Source organism: Symphalangus syndactylus, chromosome 1, assembly GCF_028878055.3.
Source record: "Symphalangus syndactylus isolate Jambi chromosome 1, NHGRI_mSymSyn1-v2.1_pri, whole genome shotgun sequence".
NCBI classification, from domain to species: Eukaryota; Metazoa; Chordata; class Mammalia; order Primates; family Hylobatidae; genus Symphalangus; species Symphalangus syndactylus.
The window spans coordinates 96,318,573-96,336,616 of NC_072423.2; the positions used below are offsets into that span (position 1 = coordinate 96,318,573).

The 18,044-nt window shown below is 55.5% G+C and overlaps 2 protein-coding genes across 4 annotated transcripts; both read right to left on the reverse strand.

Annotated features, from left to right (window-relative positions):
* Positions 1 to 793: 793 nt before the first annotated feature.
* Positions 794 to 2,943, reverse strand: CDK2AP2 (cyclin dependent kinase 2 associated protein 2). 2 transcript variants are annotated; one of them, XM_055270104.2, is made up of 4 exons: positions 2,286 to 2,943; positions 1,877 to 1,974; positions 1,650 to 1,782; positions 794 to 1,298 (listed from the first exon to the last, which is right to left on the reverse strand). In XM_055270104.2, the coding sequence occupies exons 1-4, from the start codon at positions 2,365 to 2,367 to the stop codon at positions 1,231 to 1,233; spliced, it is 381 nt and encodes a 126-aa protein (XP_055126079.1). In that variant the 5' UTR covers positions 2,368 to 2,943; the 3' UTR covers positions 794 to 1,230. The 2 variants fall into 2 exon arrangements, with proteins under 2 accessions (XP_055126079.1, XP_055126085.1); XM_055270110.2 differs by lacking the exon at positions 2,286 to 2,943 and adding an exon at positions 2,145 to 2,278.
* Positions 2,944 to 12,381: 9,438 nt separating this feature from the next.
* Positions 12,382 to 16,912, reverse strand: CABP2 (calcium binding protein 2). Of its 2 annotated transcripts, none has more exons than XM_055270097.2 (7): positions 16,750 to 16,912; positions 16,006 to 16,176; positions 15,412 to 15,442; positions 14,482 to 14,616; positions 13,523 to 13,632; positions 13,265 to 13,412; positions 12,382 to 12,634 (listed from the first exon to the last, which is right to left on the reverse strand). In XM_055270097.2, the coding sequence occupies exons 1-7, from the start codon at positions 16,789 to 16,791 to the stop codon at positions 12,609 to 12,611; spliced, it is 663 nt and encodes a 220-aa protein (XP_055126072.1). In that variant the 5' UTR covers positions 16,792 to 16,912; the 3' UTR covers positions 12,382 to 12,608. The 2 variants fall into 2 exon arrangements, with proteins under 2 accessions (XP_055126072.1, XP_055126070.1); XM_055270095.2 differs by having other exon boundaries at positions 16,002 to 16,176.
* Between the last annotated feature and the right edge of the window lie 1,132 nt (positions 16,913 to 18,044).

Below are 18,044 nucleotides of genomic sequence, written 5' to 3' on the forward strand. Positions count from 1 at the left end.
CAAATGCTTCCCCACCAGTCTAGCCAGAAGCTGGTGGCTCTGACGTGCCTCCACCTAGGGCTGGGCTCGGCTCCAGGGCCCCAGGCCTCTACGGTCACTCAGCTACACGCCCAGGCAGAAGCGGGCTGTCACTCTGAGTGGCTGGGCTAGCCCCTGCATGGTGCCACAAAGCCTCCCCCACCTCTGCCTTCCGGGTCCACAAGTCTGGTCACCCAGCCACCCGGAGTCTGGGCAAAGGCCTCACGAGGCAACCCCAAGGCTGGGTTCATGGGATCCCACCCAGCCTGCTACAAGGTGCTGGGGCAGTGACGGCAGCACCCCGCCAGCCCCTCCCCTTGACACTGAGGCCAAGTGCTGGAAGCAGCAGTGCCCGTTCTCTCTGAGAAGTCAGAGACCTTCAGGGCTGATTCAGAGGCTGGGGTGTTGTCAGGGCATTAGGGCGTGTGAGGGAGTGGCTTACGTGAACTGGCATTTCCATGCTGCCAGGCATCACCGCCAATCCAGAGGAAGCACCCTCCAGGCCCAGGCTGCCCACAGCGCCAAGGGCTGTGGAAGCAACCAGGCCCTGTGCTGCCCCCTGGTGGCACCATAGGAAGGCCCAGGGCTCTCAGCGCCACGGCTGGGGCGGAGAGGGCCCGGGTCCCACCAGAGGCTGATGGCCCACAGAGGCAAGTCAAACCTCATTTAGTCACACCCTCCCCATCCATAGTCTCCTATTCCCCTTTCTCTGCCTGGCCCACCCAGGCTTAGCTGAAGAACCAGACCCAGAAAGGCTCAGAGCTGACAGCACAACTCCAAATCATCTTTTATTAATATAAAAAGGGTATATTTAGCAAAAGACACACAGATAAAAGAGTCACTATGGCTCAGGACACAAGACAGGGAGGTGCCAGGCCTGAGCCCCTGCTGGGGGAGAAGGAGGCTCGGGACAAAGTGGGAGAAGTGCTGGGAAGGGCTGAGCGGTAGGGGCCACAGAAAGTTCCGGTGGGCAACACTGTCGGCAGGTCATGGGTGGGACTCATGGGGACCTCGCTGCTAACTCTTGTTGTGGGGGGGTGTCCTTAGTGCTGCCACCTGGATGGCCACTCCTTGGTTCCTGGAGGGGACCCACCAAGGGACACAGGACAGGACGCCCAGGATGGTTAGTGCAACTCAGGATGAAGGCCAGGGAGAAGCGGGTGCTCTGCAGTGGCCGGAAAGGTCCAGACGCTGAGGCCGAGGCGCTTCCTGTTACGTGCGGGCGTTCCGCTCTGTCTCTGCCAGGCACTCTCTGACTAGGGCTCGCGCATGGATGATACCTGGGGGTGGGGTGGGGTCTCAGCAACCCTCCACAGCCCCACCCACTGCTCTCCAGAGGAGGACCCCTGCCTCCCCACTCCCTTTCCCCTTTCGGCAAGAGAAATTCAAATCTAATGACGGCTAGATGAGATTAGAGGTTTGGTTAATCCTCAAGGTTGCCCTGTTGAAATACAAATTCCCAGGCTCTTCCCTGGAAATGGACTCAATTTCAATTCGATTCAAAACACCTCTCTGGTAGTAATACTGGACCTCCTCTAGGCTTGGCTCTGGTGGCCTCCAGATGTCCTTCCTTCCCTAATGAAGGATAGTCAGTGTCGGTTTCCTGAGCAGGGCGGCCTGGCCTCACTTACCTCTCTTCAGGCGCTCCATGGCGCTCTTGCTGCCAGCATAGGTGGGCCGGATCTCTTTGCCCATCTCCTCTATGACTGACAGCAGGTCCGTGTAGGTGCTCTGGGAGCCCTGGGCGCCGGGTGGCTTCATCGCCTATGTTAAAAGAGAACAGGGCAGTTAGCTCAGGCACCTGGCGGGGAGGGGGACTCCAGTCCGCATCTATAAGCAAAGCTTTGGCCCCACTCACCTGCACGTAGCCCATGGAAGGCGGTCCAAAGTCGTTAAACAGCGGTCTAAAAGGAGCGCCGGCTCCTGGCACTGAGCCCGACGGCGACGGGACGCTTCCTGCAGCAACAGGCGCGAATAAGAGGTCAGCGCGGGGCAGGGACGCCGCCTCCCAGCTTTTCCAAGCCCAGGACCGGGTTCGCCCGATTCCCTCCAAAGGATGCTTCATTCCATGCTGATCAACTTCAGGGACAAATCCCTCCCACTGCGCTCCACCTACAAGCCCTTACGTGACCACGCCCACTTCACAGGCCAGCAAACTGAGGCTCAGCGAGGGTAGGCGGCAGGCCCAGTATTGCAGAACTCAGGCCGTCTTGTCTTCGAGACCTCGACCGCCCGGCAGGCGAGTAGGGGTGGAGCTGGATCCTCACCTGTAGGGACCGGGGTGCCCGGCCCAGGGGTGCTGGAGCCAGGGGTGCTGCTGGGAGCAGGGGCGATGGGTTTGTAGGACATCCCCAACTCCTGGGCGCGGCGGACGCCAGCCGGCCGCTCCTCGGGGGTTGGCTGCCGGGCCGCTCAGCCGCGCTCTGATTGGCAAGCGGGCTGCACGCCCCTGGTAAATAGAGGTCTGGCCGGAAGGGCGAGCGGGCACGAATGCTCCCTCACTCCCGATTGGTGCGCGAAGATGCCACTCGAGCCTCCTTATTGGCCGAGACCTGCCCCAGCAGGTCGCAACCGCCGCCGATTGGCCTCCGCCTTCCGGACCTCGCACCTGTCTGCTCCGGATTGGGCGGTGGCCACCGCCCTCCGCAATTGGCGAGTTCGCGGCCCGGGCCGGCGCGCTCTCAATCCGATTAGTCCCCAGGCCCTAGAGGCGGGGCCTCGGGAACCGGGACCCGGGACTAGGCTGCCGGTTCGCGCCGAGGGGTCTTCTCGGGCGCAGGCGCTACCCTCGCGCCTCACTCGTGCTGCTTCAGACGTCTGCTCCGCTCTGCCCAGTTTCGGCCCAGCAGGGGTTGCTGTCGCCGCTGCCGTCGCCGCTGTCACCGCTGCCTTGCGCGCTTCTCCGCTCTGGGGGCCGAAGGACGCAGAGCTTTGACGTCCCGAGCCCTGCGCCCCACCCCGTGCGCTTTTACGTCACCTTTCACCGGTTCAACACCCTCTCCCCGATCTGCGCATGCGCCCGCCCGAGGCCTGCGTTTGTTCCCATGGCAACAGGCCCCTCATGGATGCCGCCACGTACCGTTCTTCCTGCGGCTTGGCTCGTCCTCAGGTCTGAGGGCGACCTCAAAGACCCCTTTACCCGCACCCCCAAGGCCCCGCGCCGCTGCCTCAGTTAGTGACAATGGCCGTAGGGCAAACCTTCGGGATTATTTGTGTGCCGGTACCCGGACCAAACTGGTCAAGAGCACCGACTGGAGCCAACCACCTGGGTTCAAATCTCAGCACCACCCCCACTAGCGATTTCCCCCAGGCAAGTTTCTCACCTCAGTATGCCTCAGTTTCCCCATCCATAAAATGGGGAAAATGAGGATCTCATTGTGTTGTGTGGATTAAATGAATAGTCATAAAGTGCTTGTTGTTTCATTCTCCGCCTTCCTGTCCCACAGGGCCCCCATACCTTTTCACTCCACCACTCAGACCCCTCCCCTCAAGTCTCACTCCCCACAGGCTTAGACCTCAGACCCTCCTCCACTCCCTAACCCTTTCTCCCAGGCTCCTTCTCCAAACTCAAACTTCTCTGGCCTTGTGTATCTTCATGCTCCCAGCTTTGTAGATCTTCATCTCTAGGACAGTCATTCATTCATTCATCCAACAAGCATGTTCTGGCCGAGCGCGGTGGCTCACGCCTGTAATCCCAGCACTTTGGGAGGCCGAGGCGGGCGGATCACGAGGTCAGGAGTTCAAGACTAGCCTGGCCAACATGGTGAAACCCCCGTCTCTACTAAAAATACAAAAATTAGCTGGGTGTGGTGGCGGGTGCCTGTAATCCCAGCTACTTGGGAAGCTGAGGCAGGAGAATCGATTTGAAAAGAGGTTGCAGTGAGCCAAGATGGTGCCATTGCACTCCAGCCTGGGCGATAGGGCAAGACTCCACCTCAAAACCCCCCCCCCCCAAAAAACACACAAAAACCATGTTCTGACTCCCTCCTTCGTCCCATGCCTTGTGCTGAACACTGAGGTTACAGAAATGAACAGGCCATGGCCTCTGTACTCAAGGAGGCCTTATACTCTGAGATAGGGAAGCAACGTCTTCTTTACATTGCAGTAAGTCAGTGGCCACAAGGGGGAACGGGACAGGGTGCATTGGAACTTAGAGGAAGGGCCTGCTGGGTGGCATCACAGAAATCTCTACAGACCAGGTGGCATTTGAGTAGGAGGGGGTGGAAGCAGAGACCGAGGGGACACTCCCGGTAGAGGGACTGGCGTGTGCAAAATCTTGGGAAATGGGAGAGCACAACATGTGTTTGAGAACCAGCCTTTTTTTTTTCTGCTGGAGAGTTCACTGGGAAGTGGAGGTAGAGCCGTGGAAATAACCACAGGGGCAGGAAGGGGACCTTAGGTGACCTGGATGTAAGGAAGCTGAGTTGACCACGGAGTCCAGTGCTTCCCTAACTCCAGCCATTAGGAAAACTCCATCAGTTTTGCCATCTATTTAACATTTCCTTGTAATTAACTCACTTTTAAAAAATCTTAAATAGAAAGGAAAAGGAATAATGTCCATTTAATCATGTGCTCACTATTTATAGTTTTCTAATACATATTCAGACTCAACTACTGTTAAAAAGAAAAGATGTTGATCAGGTCACCCAAGGTCTTCTGCTCCTACCGGTGGCACTGAGGGTGCGCTTCAGAGAAATCTACTGTGGATAGTAGGTGAAGAGGAGCCACTGAGGGTTACACCTCCTTTGGAAACCACCAAGCCCCAACTCCTTCTGTTACAGGAAAGGGGTCTGGATCCGTATCCCACCAGAGGGTTCTTGGATCTTGCACAAGAAATAATTTAGGGTGAGTCCACAGAGTAAAGTGAAAGCAAGTTTATTAAGAAAGTAAAGGAATAAAAGAATGGCTACGGACAGAGCAGGCCCAAGTGCTACTGGTTGCCCATTTTTCTGGTTATTTCTTGATGATATGCTAAACAAGGGGTGGATTATTCATGCCTCCCCGTTTTAGACCATATAGGGTAACTGCCTGACATTGCCATGGCATCAGTTTACAGATGGGAGTGCAGCAGTGAGGATGACCAGAGGTCATTCTCATCACTATCTTGGTTTTAGTGGGTTTTGGCTGGCCTCTTTACTGCAACCTGTTTTATCAGCACGGTATTTATGACCTGTGTCTTGTGCTGACCTCCTGTCTCATCCTGTGACTTAGAATGCCTTAACCATCTGGGAATGCAGCCCAGTAGGTCTCAGCCTCATTTTACCGAGCTCCTATTCAAGATGGAGTTGCTCTGGTTCAAACGCCTCTGACACTTCCACACCTTAGACCTTCCTACTTTCTCCACTGCCCATTCTATTAGTTACTGCAGCCTTGACCTCCTGGGCTCAAACAATCCTCTTGCCTCAGCCTCTCAAAATGCTGGGATTACAGGCAATAGCCACTGGCCTAATTCCACAAACAAAACAAAATACCATAGACTGAGTGGCTTAAACAACTAAAATTTCTTTTCTTTTTTTTTTTTTTTTTTTTGAGACGGAGTCTCGCTTTGTCGCCCAGCCTGGAGTGCAGTGGCGCAATCTCGGCTCACTGCAAGCTCCGCCTCCTGGGTTCACGCCATTCTCCTGCCTCAGCTTCTCCGAGTAGCTGGGACTACAGGCGCCCGCCACCACGCCCAGCTAATTTTTTGTATTTTTTAGTAGAGACGGAGTTTCACCGTGGTCTCGATCTCCTGACCTCGTGATCCGCCCGCCTTGCCTCCCAAAGTGCTGGGATTACAAGCGTGAGCCACCGCGCCTGGCCTAAAATTTATTTTCTCATGGTTCTGGAGGCTCCAAGTTTGAGATCAGGATGCTAGCACAGTCGGTTTCTGGTGAGGGCTCCCTTCCTGGCTTGTAAATAGCCACCTCTGGCTATGTCTTCATATGTGCTCCTTGGTGCAGAGAGAAAGAACAAACTTCCTGGTGTCTCTTCTTATAAGTACATTAATCCTGGAAGCTGGGCAGGGAGGTGCAAGGCTGTAATCTCAGCTACTTGGGAGCTCACATGGAAGACTTGATTGAGCCCAGAAGTTTGAGTCCAGCCTGGGCAACACAGTGAGACCCCACATCTAAAAAACAAAAGAAGGACCAGGCTCGGTGGGTGACTCCTGTAATCCCAGCACACTGGTAAGCTAAGGCAGGAGCATTGCTTCAGCCTAGGAGTTCAAGACCAGCCTGGGCAACATAGTGAGACTCTGTCTCTACAAAAAATACAAAAATTAGCCTGGCATGGTGGCATGTGCCTGTAGTCCCAGCTACTTGGGAGGCTGAGGTGGGAGGATCACTTGAGCCCAGGAAGTTGAGGCTGCAGTGAGCCGTGATCATGCAACTGCACTCCAGCCTGGGCAACAGAGCAAGACCCTGTCTTAAAAAAATAAAAAAGTAAAAAAGCAAAAAAGGACACTAATCCTATCAAATCAGGGCCCTACCCTTATGGCCTCATTTAACCTTAATTACTTCCTTAGCAGTCCATCTCCAAACACAGCCACACTGGGAGTTAGGCTTCAGCATATGAATTTTGGAGAGACACAAACATTTAGTCCATAACACCTATGTTTGGGGGAAGGAGTTTGCTTGGGAGGTGCCTGAGGGGTTGAACCTTGAATTAATTCATTTATATTTATTTATTTATTTTTGAGACAGGGTCTTACCCTGTCACCCAGACTTGAGTGCAGTGGTGCAAACATGGCTCACTGCAGTCTTGACCTCCTGGGCTCAAGCAGTCCTCCTGCCTCAGCCTCCCAAAGTGCTGGGATTACAGGCAGGAGCCACTGGCTTGGCCCTACAGCAGGCTCAGATGTCCCTCCTCCTTGGAGCAGTGGGCTATGGCAGGAGGGGCACAGAGTTCCCTGAGGGAGGTGGGTGGTGACAACTGTGGCCTATCTTAGAGAGAGGACTCTGTCTACCTCGGGGGAAGATAGCACAGGTTCCTTGGTACAACGCTTCAGGGGCTCCCCTCTGGTCTCAGCCCTCAGACCCACAGCTCATCCCCTGGATTTTGGAGCCTTTAACCATTGCTAAATTCAGCCCATAGATGGGCTCTTGTTGGCTTTCCCAGTGAATTAAAACTTCATCTTAGTGACCAGCATTGTATTTCTGTACAATCCTTGCAACTTTGCGCAGTGGCTCACGCCTGTAATCCCAGCACTTTGGGAGGCCGAGGCGGATGGAGCACGAGGTCAGGAGATTGAGACCATCCTGGCTAACATGGTGAAATCCCATCTCTACTAAAAATACAAAAAATTAGCCAGGCGTGGTGACACGTGCCCATAGTCCCAGCTACTTGGGAGGCTGAGGCAGGAGAATCTCTTGAACCTGGGAGGCGGAGCTTGCAGTGAGCCGAGATTGTGCCATTGCACTCCAGCCTGGGTGACACAGTGAGACTCTGTCTCAAAAAAAAAAAAAAAAAAAAAAAAAAAAAAAAATGGATGAACAAGTTGATACTGCTACATTCTTGTTAGAATGGCTAAAATCCAAAACCTGACAATGTCAGTTGCTGGCAAGGGTGTGGAGCAGCAGGGACTCGCATTTACTGTTGGTAGGGATGCAGAATGGTACAGCCATTTTGGAAGATGGTTTGGTGGCTTCTTCCAAAACTAAACATAGACTTACTCTGTGATCCAGCAGTTGTGTTCCTGGGTGTTGACCCAACTGATTTGAAAATGTATGAGCACACAAAAACACGTGCATGTGAATGTTTATAGCAGTTTTATAATCTCCAAAACTGGAAGCAACGAGATGCCCTTTAATAGGTGAATGAGGCTAGGCACGGTGGCTCACGCCTGGAATCCCAGCACTTTGGGAGGTCGAAGCAGGTGGATCACCTAAGGTCAGGAGTTCAAGACCAGCCTGACCAACATGGAGAAACCCCTTCTCTACTAAAAATACAAAAATTAGCCAGCGATGATGGCGGTTGCCTGTAATCCCAGCTACTAGGGAGGCTGAGGCAGGAGAATCACTTGAACCTGGGAGGCAGAGGTTGCAGTCAGCCGAGATCGCGCCATTGCACTCCAGCCTGGGTGACAAAGTGAGACGTCGTCTCAAAAAAAAGAAAAAAAACATAGGTGAATGGATAAACAAACTGACATATCCATACAATGGAATATTATTGGGCAATGAAGGAAATCGACTATCTAGCCATGAAAAGACGTCAATAAACCTTAAATGCATATTGCTAAGTGAAAGAAGCCAGTCTGAAAAAGCCACATACTGTATGATTCCAATTCTGTGACATTCTGGAAAAGGGAAAACTATACAGAAGTTGAACCGTGATTGCTGGGGCCTAGGGTAGAAGGAGTGGAACTGAATAGGTGAGGCATAGGGTAGTGAAACTCTTCTGTATGAGGAAACTTTTTGTTTTTGTATTTTTTTGAGATGGAGTCTCGCTGTGTCACCCAGGCAGGAGTGCAGTGGCACAATCTCAGCTCACTGCAACTTCTGCCACTCAGGTTCAAGCGATTCTCCTGCCTCCGCCTCCCCAGTAGCTGGAACTACAGGCGCACACTACTACACCTGGCTAATTTTTAAAATTGTTTTGTAGAGATGGGGTCTCACTATGTTGCCCAGGCTGGTCTTGAACTCCTGGGCTCAAGTGATCCTCCCACCTTGGTGTCTCAAAGTATAGGAATTACAGGCATTACGCACCATGCCCCACCCCAGATCTTGGTGTCTAATACCATTCTCCAATAAAATGAACCAGGGCTCCTCGGAGAAATGACTGGGGCAGGGGCAGGGGCAGGAAATATACAAGATGATCCTGGAGCAGCTTGTAGTGCCAAAACATAAAAAGTGCTAAAAATAAACAAACATACACAATGATTGGGACACAAAGCCAATTGAAAGACTCCCTATGGATAGCTCTATCTATCTATCTATCTATCTATCTATCTATCTATCATGAATCATCTACTGAGGTATCCTATTGTTCTGTTTCTCTGGAGAACCCTGACTGATATATAGGGGAATCTGGGCATGGGGTATTGGGAAACCCTCTGTGCTATCTTCACAGTCATTCTGTAAGCCTACAGGTCTTTTGTTTGTTAGTTTGTTTATTTATTTTGAGATGGAGTCTCACTCTGTTGCCCAGGCTGGAGTTCAGTGACACAGTCTTGGCTGAAACCTCTTGAACTCTCCCAAGTTCAAGCAATTCTCCTGCCTCAGTCTCCCTAGTAGCTGGGATTACAGGCACCTGTCACCATGCCTGGCCAATTTTTGTATTTTTGGTGGAGTCGGGGTTTCACCATGTTGGCCAGGCTGATCTCGAAATCCTGACCTCAGGTGATCCACCCGCCTCGGCCTCCCAAAGTACTGGGATTACAGCCATGAGCCACTGCACCCGGCCTAAATCAGAAGATCTTATAACTTGGGGCTGCTCTGGCAAGACTCGGAGGAGTTGGGCAGCAGGTGCCCCCTGTAGCGGGGGCAGGGGTTCTGGACTCGCCGTAGTTTCAACCCTGCCCACTGTTCCTTCCCCAGCCCACTGCAGCCTCGATCTCACAGGCTTAACGGATCCCCTGCTCCAGCTGCTGTCTGTTGGGAGGTGTGTGTGAGATTTGGGGGAGCTGGGAGCACTTCTTTTGCCAGCAGACACAGTGCCCCGATTCAGACCACCCCACAGCCACTCCCAGTTCTTTAGCCGCAGAGCCTGCCAGGCTGAGGCCTGGGGAGGTGGTGGGAGGCTGACCCTGAGTGGGGTTCTGATTTCCCTCTTCCTCATGGCCATCACTACCCCTCAACCCCTGCAGCAGGGACAGGCATCTTCTCAGGCAGCAATACCATCTGTACCAGCCGTGAGGGTGGTGGAAGGAAGGGTGGAAGTGTGGATCCTGGCTCCCAGAGAAGCCACTGAGGCTGGGGCAACTTATCCTCATTCCTGGTCCTGCCAGATTGGCAGCGGCGATTACCTAATTGAGGCTTAAGGATTAATTGAGATCTGCCAGGAGAGTGGTGCTGAGGCCACTGCAGCCAGCTCCAGCACCTCGGCATCCAGTCTCCAGAATGCGCAGGGCACATCCCCAGGCCGCCTGCCTGCTTTGTCCCAGGGCCATCTTGTTGGCAGGTACCATGTGAGGACCAGGCACAGGCACTGGGCACTCTCACCCCTTCGTGACGAGGAAGGTCAGGGGTCGTTTGCTCCCAGCAGGCAGGAGCTGCAGATGAGGCTTGCGCCATAGCTAGAAGAGGCCAAGATCTGGCCTGGGCCGGTCCTGACTCTGAGGCACCCTCCCTAGTTGGCACTGTGGTTTCAGAGTCCCTGGGCCTGGGTGCAAGTCCTACCACCCTTCATCCTGATTGTGTGTGGCTTTATGCCAGTCCCGTGTTCTCCTGGAGCCTCTGTGCAGGCAAAGGCCCTGGATTAACCTGGGGGTAATGGAAAGTCATGGCGAGGTCCTGAACAGGGGTGTGACGAAATGCAAGTGGCATTTTAGGAAGAATAACCTAGCAGTGTGTGGGGATAGAGGGCGGTGAGGCCACGTAGTCTCTAGCAGGTCACTTAGACTTGGTGCTATTGTTTATGTTATTATTATTTTTAGTTAAAAGAGTGTTTTTTAGAGACAGGGTTTTGTTCTGTTGTCCAGGCTGGAGTGCAGTGGTGCAATCACATAGTTCACTGCAGCCTTGACCTCCTGGGTTCGAGTGATCCTCCCACCTCAGCCTCCCAAGTAGCTGGGATTACACGTATGCACCACCACACCTGGCTAATTTTTGCTTTATTTTTGTAGAGACAGGATCTCGCTATGTTGCCCAGGCTGGTCTCAAATTCCTGGCCTCAAAGTGCTGGGGTTGCATGCATGAGCCACTGCACCCGGCCCTCGTGCTATGGCCCTGATGTTTGTGTCCCCTCCAAAATGCATGTTGAAACTCAATCCCCAATGCAGCAACAGTAAGGGGTGGGGCCTTTAGAAGATGATTGGGCCATGAGGGCTCTGCCCTTATGGATGGGATTAGTGCTTTATAAAAGGGCTGGGGGTGGCAGTGGGGCGGGGGCAGTAGCCAGGCCCTCATGTGCTTCCTGCCTTTCCGCTACGTGAGGCACCCTCTGGAGGAAGCAGCTCAAGGCACCATCTTGGAAGCAGAGAACTGGCCCTCTCCAGATACCCAACTGCCTGCACCTTGACCCTGGACTTCCCAGCCTCCATAACTGTGAGCAATAAATTCACGCTGTTTATAAAATACCAGTCTAAGGTATTTTGTTATAGCAGCAGGAACGGACAAGGGCACTCAGCCTGTCAATTTCTTCAATCTGGAAAATGGGGCCCTGAAGACTGGGATATGCTTTGAGTGCCCGGGGTCCTCCAGGAGGAAGATGCTTAGATGGAGTTAGGGAGGAAGGTAAAGGGGGAGGAAGCAGGACTGGGCAGGCGAGCCTCTGATTCCACGCAGATCTGTCTGCCTTGGCTGCCCCAAAGGGGAGCTCGGAGCAAAGACTGCCCGTTAGAGGAGGCTCGCGTTAGGCAGCAATGTCCAGGTCCTGGTTCCCCATGCTGTGCTCAGTTAGTGGCTGGGGGCTCCCTGGAGGAGTGAGGTGTCAGCCCAAAAGCTGAGGTGTCTCCTGAAGGGGCCAGTGGCTGAGCCCTTCTGCTAACTCACCCACTCCTCTAAGTTGAACTGCATGTTCTTTTTTTTTTTTTTCTTTTTGAGACAGAGTCTTGCTGTCGCCCAGGCTGGAGTGCAGTGGTGCGATCTCGGCTCACTGCAGGCTCCGCCCCCCGGGGTTCACGCCATTCTCCTGCCTCAGCCTCCCGTGTAGCTGGGACTACAGGCGCCCACCACCTCGCCCGGCTAATTTTTTGTAATTTTTTTTTTTTTTAGTAGAGACGGGGTTTCACTGTGTTAGCCAGGATGGTCTTGATCTCCTGACATCGTGATCCGCCCGCCTTGGCCTCCCAAAGTGCTGGGATTACAGGCGTGAGCCACCGTGCCCGGCCGAACTGCATGTTCTTGAAGGGAGCTCTGAGCAGTGTGCCTCCAAGGCTACTGCCGGAAAAACGAGACCAAGCTTGGGAAAGGTCTTCCTGCAGTACTTTCTCCACGCTCGAATGGAATCATGCAGGTAGCAGGAGCTGTTCTCAGGATACACGGCAGGAACTGTGGAGGCCAACACGCACCTGAGCTCGGGACAGGAAGGCGCTGTTTACTCGCTAGGGATGTTTCCTCACACTTGCTCTGGGCTGGGTCCAGGATCCAGAGAGGAATAAGAGAGGGTCCCCATCTCCCTGGAGCTCACAATGGAAGGGGCTTGTGATCCAAGGGGACAGCCCCAGTATTTGATTTTGGGGGCCAAATACTGGAGCCTCCAGGATGAGCAAGTGAGAGGCAAAAGCCATCTGCCCAGGATTGGAAATATTTTATTGTCAGAGAGACAGAGACAAGGCCAGGTGGCTTTATTGGAGAAGCGGTGGTGGGGGTGAAGGCAGGCAAGGGCACTGCACACAGGGGGGATGGGGAGGAGAGGAGGGTCCCCGCTGGAGGCGATGGGCTTCAAGGAACATGCTGGTGGGCAGAGGCTGTGGTCCTTGAGTCCTTTCTGCTGCCTCCAGCTTCTGTACAGGCTCACCGAGACATCATTCGCACAAACTCTGCCAGGACGAAGCCAAGGTTTTGGGTCTGTTCTCTGGACTGCACTAGGAGTAAGGATCACCTGCAGGCCTTGGGGCAGGTGGGAGTGTGGTTGAGGGGAGGATCTTCAAGGGCATCCTCTGGATCTGATAGGCAATAGGCCTCAGGGCCAGGAAGAGGGGGCTTTGTCTTATGGGGGAAAAAACAAACAAACCCTTGTAATGGAACTTGTTTTCCTTTTTGCTTTGACAGCTAGGGAGCTCAGGAGCAACTTTAAGGCCTACTTATGGGAATACATTTCCACATAGTAATTTTCCTTGGCTTCTATTATTATTTAATCATTTTACCCCTTTATGGGAACGCAGCATAGAGGAAGAGCTGGGTTCTGGATCAGGCTGCCCAGATTCAAATCTTGGCTCCATCTACTTGCTTTTTTGCTAAGTGCCTAGGCTTTCCTGAGAATGGACTTTCTTCTCTTGCCTATGGGGATAACAATTCCTTCCTCTCGGGTTCTCCATGATGATTAACTAGGAGAGGACATGGGAGTGCATGGCACAGGGTCTGGTGCCCAGTGGTGACTCTTGCTGTGCGGTTTCTTATCTGCTAGAAGCCTTCCAGGGCGTGTGTTGCTACGTGCAGCAGGGGGGTACCTTCGAAGTCGACCAGGCCATCCCCATTGAGGTCCACGTCCTGGAGGATCTCGTCCACCTCCCGCTGGCTGAGGCGCTCCCCCAGCAGGGCCTTGAGGGCCGCCCGGAGCTCGCCCACGCTGATGCGGCCATCCCCATTGGTGTCGAACTGTGGCAGCGTTGGTTGTGGCGTCTGGTCACTGACAGTCATTCACACGCGCAGCCCCTCACTCACGGCAGACACACAGCCCCGCCTGCCCTCAGCCCCAGTGGCCGCACCTCCCGGAAGGCGTCCCGTAGCTCCCGGACACCGATCATGTCTGCCGTCTCTGCCAGCAGCTTGGGGCCCATCAGCTCCACGAAGTCTTCAAAGTCCACCTTTCCGCCACCTGGGGGTCCCGTCCATTACAGACCCAGGGCATCAGAGACCGCTGCCCTGCCCTGGCCCTCCCTCCTCTGCCCTCTGCCTTCCCTTCGTGAATGGATCCTTTCCTCCCTCTGTGCCCAAAGCCTGGGTCATCTGTATTTCCCAATGGGAATCGCCCTCCAAACAAGGCACAGATTTGGCCAAAAGTGAAAGGAAAACCACTCTCAAACTTCTTGGGCTGGGCACGGTGGTTCACACCTGTAATGCCAGCACTTTGGGAGGCTGAGGCGGGTGGATCGCCTGAGGTCAGGAGTTCGAGACCAGCCTGACTAACATGGTGAAACCCCGTCTCTACTAAAAATACAAAAATTAGCTGGGCGTGGTGGCGGGTGCCTGTAATCCCAGCTACTCAGGAGGCTGAGGCAGGAGAATTGCTTGAACCCAGGAGGCGGATGTTGCAGTGAGCCGAGATAGCGCCACTGTCACTCCTGAGTGACAGAAAAAGACCCCATCTCAAAAAAAAAAAAAAAAAAAAAAAAAAAAAACAACTTCTTGGAACTCTCCTTAATTTTCCTGAAGACTTCGGCTGGGTTCAAGTCCTGGCTCCAAGGAACTTGCTGTGTGACCTTAGAGAAGTCACTTAACCATTCAGTTGCCTCATTTGCAGAATGAGGATCACAGTCCTTGCTGTGCCCACCTCCTAGAGGCTGGTGAGGTTCTCCAGAGGCAGAGAGCTTGCCTTGAGAATGACCAAGGTCATGGGCTCTGGGGACAGCCTGTGCAGTCACCTCTGTACCTGGACTGCTTGGCTTCATGGGCCCAGCTGGGGCATCTGGAGGACTGGGGATGGGGACGGATCCGAGGCACATACTGATTTGTTGTGAGATCTCGATGAGCTCCATCTCGGTGGGCATGTAGCCCAGGGTCCGCATGCAGGCACCCAGCTCCCGGCAGCCAATGTAGCCGTCCCGGTCTCGGTCAAACTCCTGGAAGGCGACCTGCAGCTCTGCCAGGCAGGGTGGAGTCAGTCCTTCCCCCACATTCCCCTGATCCTGGCCTGGACCTGCCTACCCTTCTCCCTTGGTCCGATCATCCCTCCTTCTGAACATGAGATTCTCTTTGCTGTCTCGGGGCCTTTGCACGTGCTGTTCCTGTTATTTGTTCTTTGAGCAAATATTTGAGGAGCATCTACTATGTGCCAAGCTCTGCTCTAGGCACTGGGGATACAGCAGTGAAATTTTTCAAAAAGGAAGAAAGAAAGAAAGAAAGTGGGGGAAACAAATCCTGACCTCTTGGAGATTTCCTCACTCTTCCCCTTCCTCTTTGGTCCTATGTCACCTACTAAAGGAAGCCATCCCTCTACATGTGGCCTCCCCGGGCCCATTTCTTCCTTTCCTGGAGAGCACATGCACCATTTGTACTTGTAGCTGACTAATTGACGTTGGTCTCCAGAGGGCACGGGCCATATCTGTCTAGCTGGCCGTGTTTCCCAGTGCTCAGCCAGGGCCAGGCACACAGTGGGCACCCAGGAAGTGTCAGCTGAATGAACAAATAGAAAACGGGCCCTGTCATCTGCCTGGTGAGTGAGACCAAGGAATGACAGCTGGGTGGGGTCTGTCATCCCCTCCCTGCTCAGTCTGGTCCCCATTTCCCTTAACTGGTCCCCTGCAGCCTTCTTGCTCCTACTTCCTCCTGGAAACACTGAGGCCCCCACCCGATGCCCCCCCAACCCTGTGTCCCCACCCCATGCCCCCATGCCCACCTCCCCTCCAGGGAACCAGTTCCTTCTCCAACCCTTTACCTTCAATCTCCTCGGGCCGCAGCTCCCGGTCCTGAAGGGCACAGAGGGGTTAGGAATTCCCTGCTTCTCCTGATGGCTGTGCCCTTCCTTCTTGCTTCTCAGGGCTCCCCACCCAGCCCCACACCCCAACACGCACACGCAGGGCCTGTGTCTGTCTGACTGCTCAGCCCTGTTTCCCACCCCGTCCTGCTCACTGGCCTGGGTGACTGGGTGCCCCCTTCCCTGCTTCTGACCTAGGTCACTCCTCGGGCCGTCCCCACCTACTCCATCTCCCTCTTCTGGGGCAGGGGGCTCCCTTTGCTGGTGGTGGATCTGGGGTTTGGGCAGATCCTCAGACTTGGTCCCGCCAGCCTCAATGTCACTGTTGATCTCTCTTCCATTTCTAGAGTCATTGCTCTCTCCCCTCTCTGCACCCCCACCCCAGATCTGCGTGCCTTTGCTCTGATGTCCCCACTCAATCCTCTTCCCCCTAGCTCCAGGAGAGGCAAAGTGAGGGGCAAGGGCAGGTGGGCTGGTGTGCTAGGGGCAAGGGCAGGCGGGCTGGCGGGAGAGAGGCAAGGGCAGGCAGGCTGGCGGGCGGGTGGCCGTACATACGAGTTGGGTGGCGGCAATGCTGGGCCGCAGGAAGATGCAGGCAGGCCCCACCAGGCTGTTGAGCACCGAGTAGCCCTGGATGCCCGGCCCAGGGCCCCCCTGCTCCTTGGGGCTGGAGCTGGGGCTGGGGCAGGAGCCCCTTGGTGGGGAGCTGAGCCACTGCCAGGGGTCCTGCAGCAGAGCCGGCTGTGAGCTGGGGCAGTGACCGCTGAGCTCTGGGCCTGATGGCCCTCCCCACTCCTCTCACCAGCTGCTCCTGTCTTTGGAGCCCGGCACGGGACAGTAGGGAAGGGGCTGGGGGGTAGAGAGAGGACCCTCACCCGTGAACACGTGAGGCAGAAAGGGTCCATCCTCTAACTGTTCTGTTGGGCAAACTGAGGACCAGAAAAGGCAAGAGACTTGGCCAAGGCCACTGAGAAAGCCAGAGGCAGAGAGGAGAGGGACCTTGTGCCCAGCTCTGTCTATTAGAAGGAGGCTGGCTAGCAGAGAGCGGAGAGCTGCCGCCGGGATGGGGCAGCTGGATGGGCAGCTGGGGGACCTGGAGCCTGGCAGGGGAGACCCAGTGGTCTGTGGGAGCCAAGATCAGGATGGCCAGAGGCTGTGGCTTCCAGGAAAAAAATCTCCACCTGGGGCAGTGGGCAGCCCCCAACCCTGCCCGGCCCTCACAGGGCTCTGCCCATCCCATCTGACCCTCAGGGTCCATTCCAGCTTTCTGGCCTGGGCTTCTCCCCTGACCCCTCCTACCTTAGGGCCCCGGCGCCAGGGCCGCTTGGCACAGTTCCCCATGGGCCCTGAACCATGCCAGGCCTGGAACCCCGGGGATGGCCAGGGCTGGGCCTCGGCGGATGCTGCTGCCTGCGGACTCCTGCCAGCCCCCAGCTGCTCCCAATGAGAGCCTGGGAGTACTGCCGGGGATTTTCCTGGGGTTTTGTGGGGAAGATCGGGGGCGGGTGGGCAGGCGGGGGACTTGGGCCCGGGGCTTGGGTCCTAATCCGGGATTATCTTTGAGCATCTCCACTGCTGAGGGGGGCCACTTGGACCCAAGGCCCCCTGGAGAGCACAGCCTCCCCAGACTGCCTCCTGAGGGTCTTCCAGACACCCCTTCTCCAGCACCCTCCCCCAACCCCTGCCTCTAATCTCTCCCAATCAGGGAAGATTTAATGTCTTCAGAAGCAGGGCCTGGGTCCCAGGAGGAGGAAGGCAGGCACGCAGTGTGCCAGGGTGGGCTGGGCCCTCCTAATGGCACAGATTCCGGTTGGTATGGACACGCGGGCCTTCCCACACAGCCTCCCAGAAAGAGGCAGCCACTTGGCCCAGCCTAGGAAGCGCCTGCCTCTCCCCTGCCAGGACCCCAGCTGGGCCCTGGGCTCCTCACCTCGGGGGAGCCCCACTTGCTTGCACTTGGCACCCGCTGCCTGGACTGGTGCCCCGCCCTTGGATGAGGAGCAGAAGGGAACCGCCTATGTGCTGTGGGCAGTGGCAGGGCTCGGTGAGGGTGGAGATTGGGAAGGGAAGCCAGCCTGGCCCTGCCGACCTCAGAGACTCCCGCATTGGCCTCTGCCTCCGGGTCCCCTCCCTGGACTGAGTCCTGGGTCTGTCCTCTGGGGCCCCCAGTTGGGGTGTGGGGTCCCTGCTGTTCGCTCCTGGTCCCCTCACACCCCTGCCCGCATTACCTGCCCATAGGCTGCCTGCACCTGGGCCTCTAGCTCCTGGAGGAGCTCTCGTCGCCGGGTGGCTGCTGGGCTGCCAGGGGCCTGGCTGGTTCCTGGAGTGCCCTCAGAGGGGCTGGGGTCCCCCGTTGGGAGGCTGCCCTCTGCTGGGCCCTGGGGCTGGGCCATGGAGATGAGGGCTTGGTACCTCCTCCTGGCTGAGGGACGCTGCTCCCGCCTGGCCTCCGAAGTCCTGCGGGAGAGTGGTCTTGTGGGCAGCCGCAGGTGTGGCCCGGGTCCGGTGCTGCTCTTCTTTCTGTCCCTTCCTCCATAAACTGGGAGAGCCCCGTGTCCCCAGAGTCTTATATCCTCCCTAGCTCCCCGTGGCCT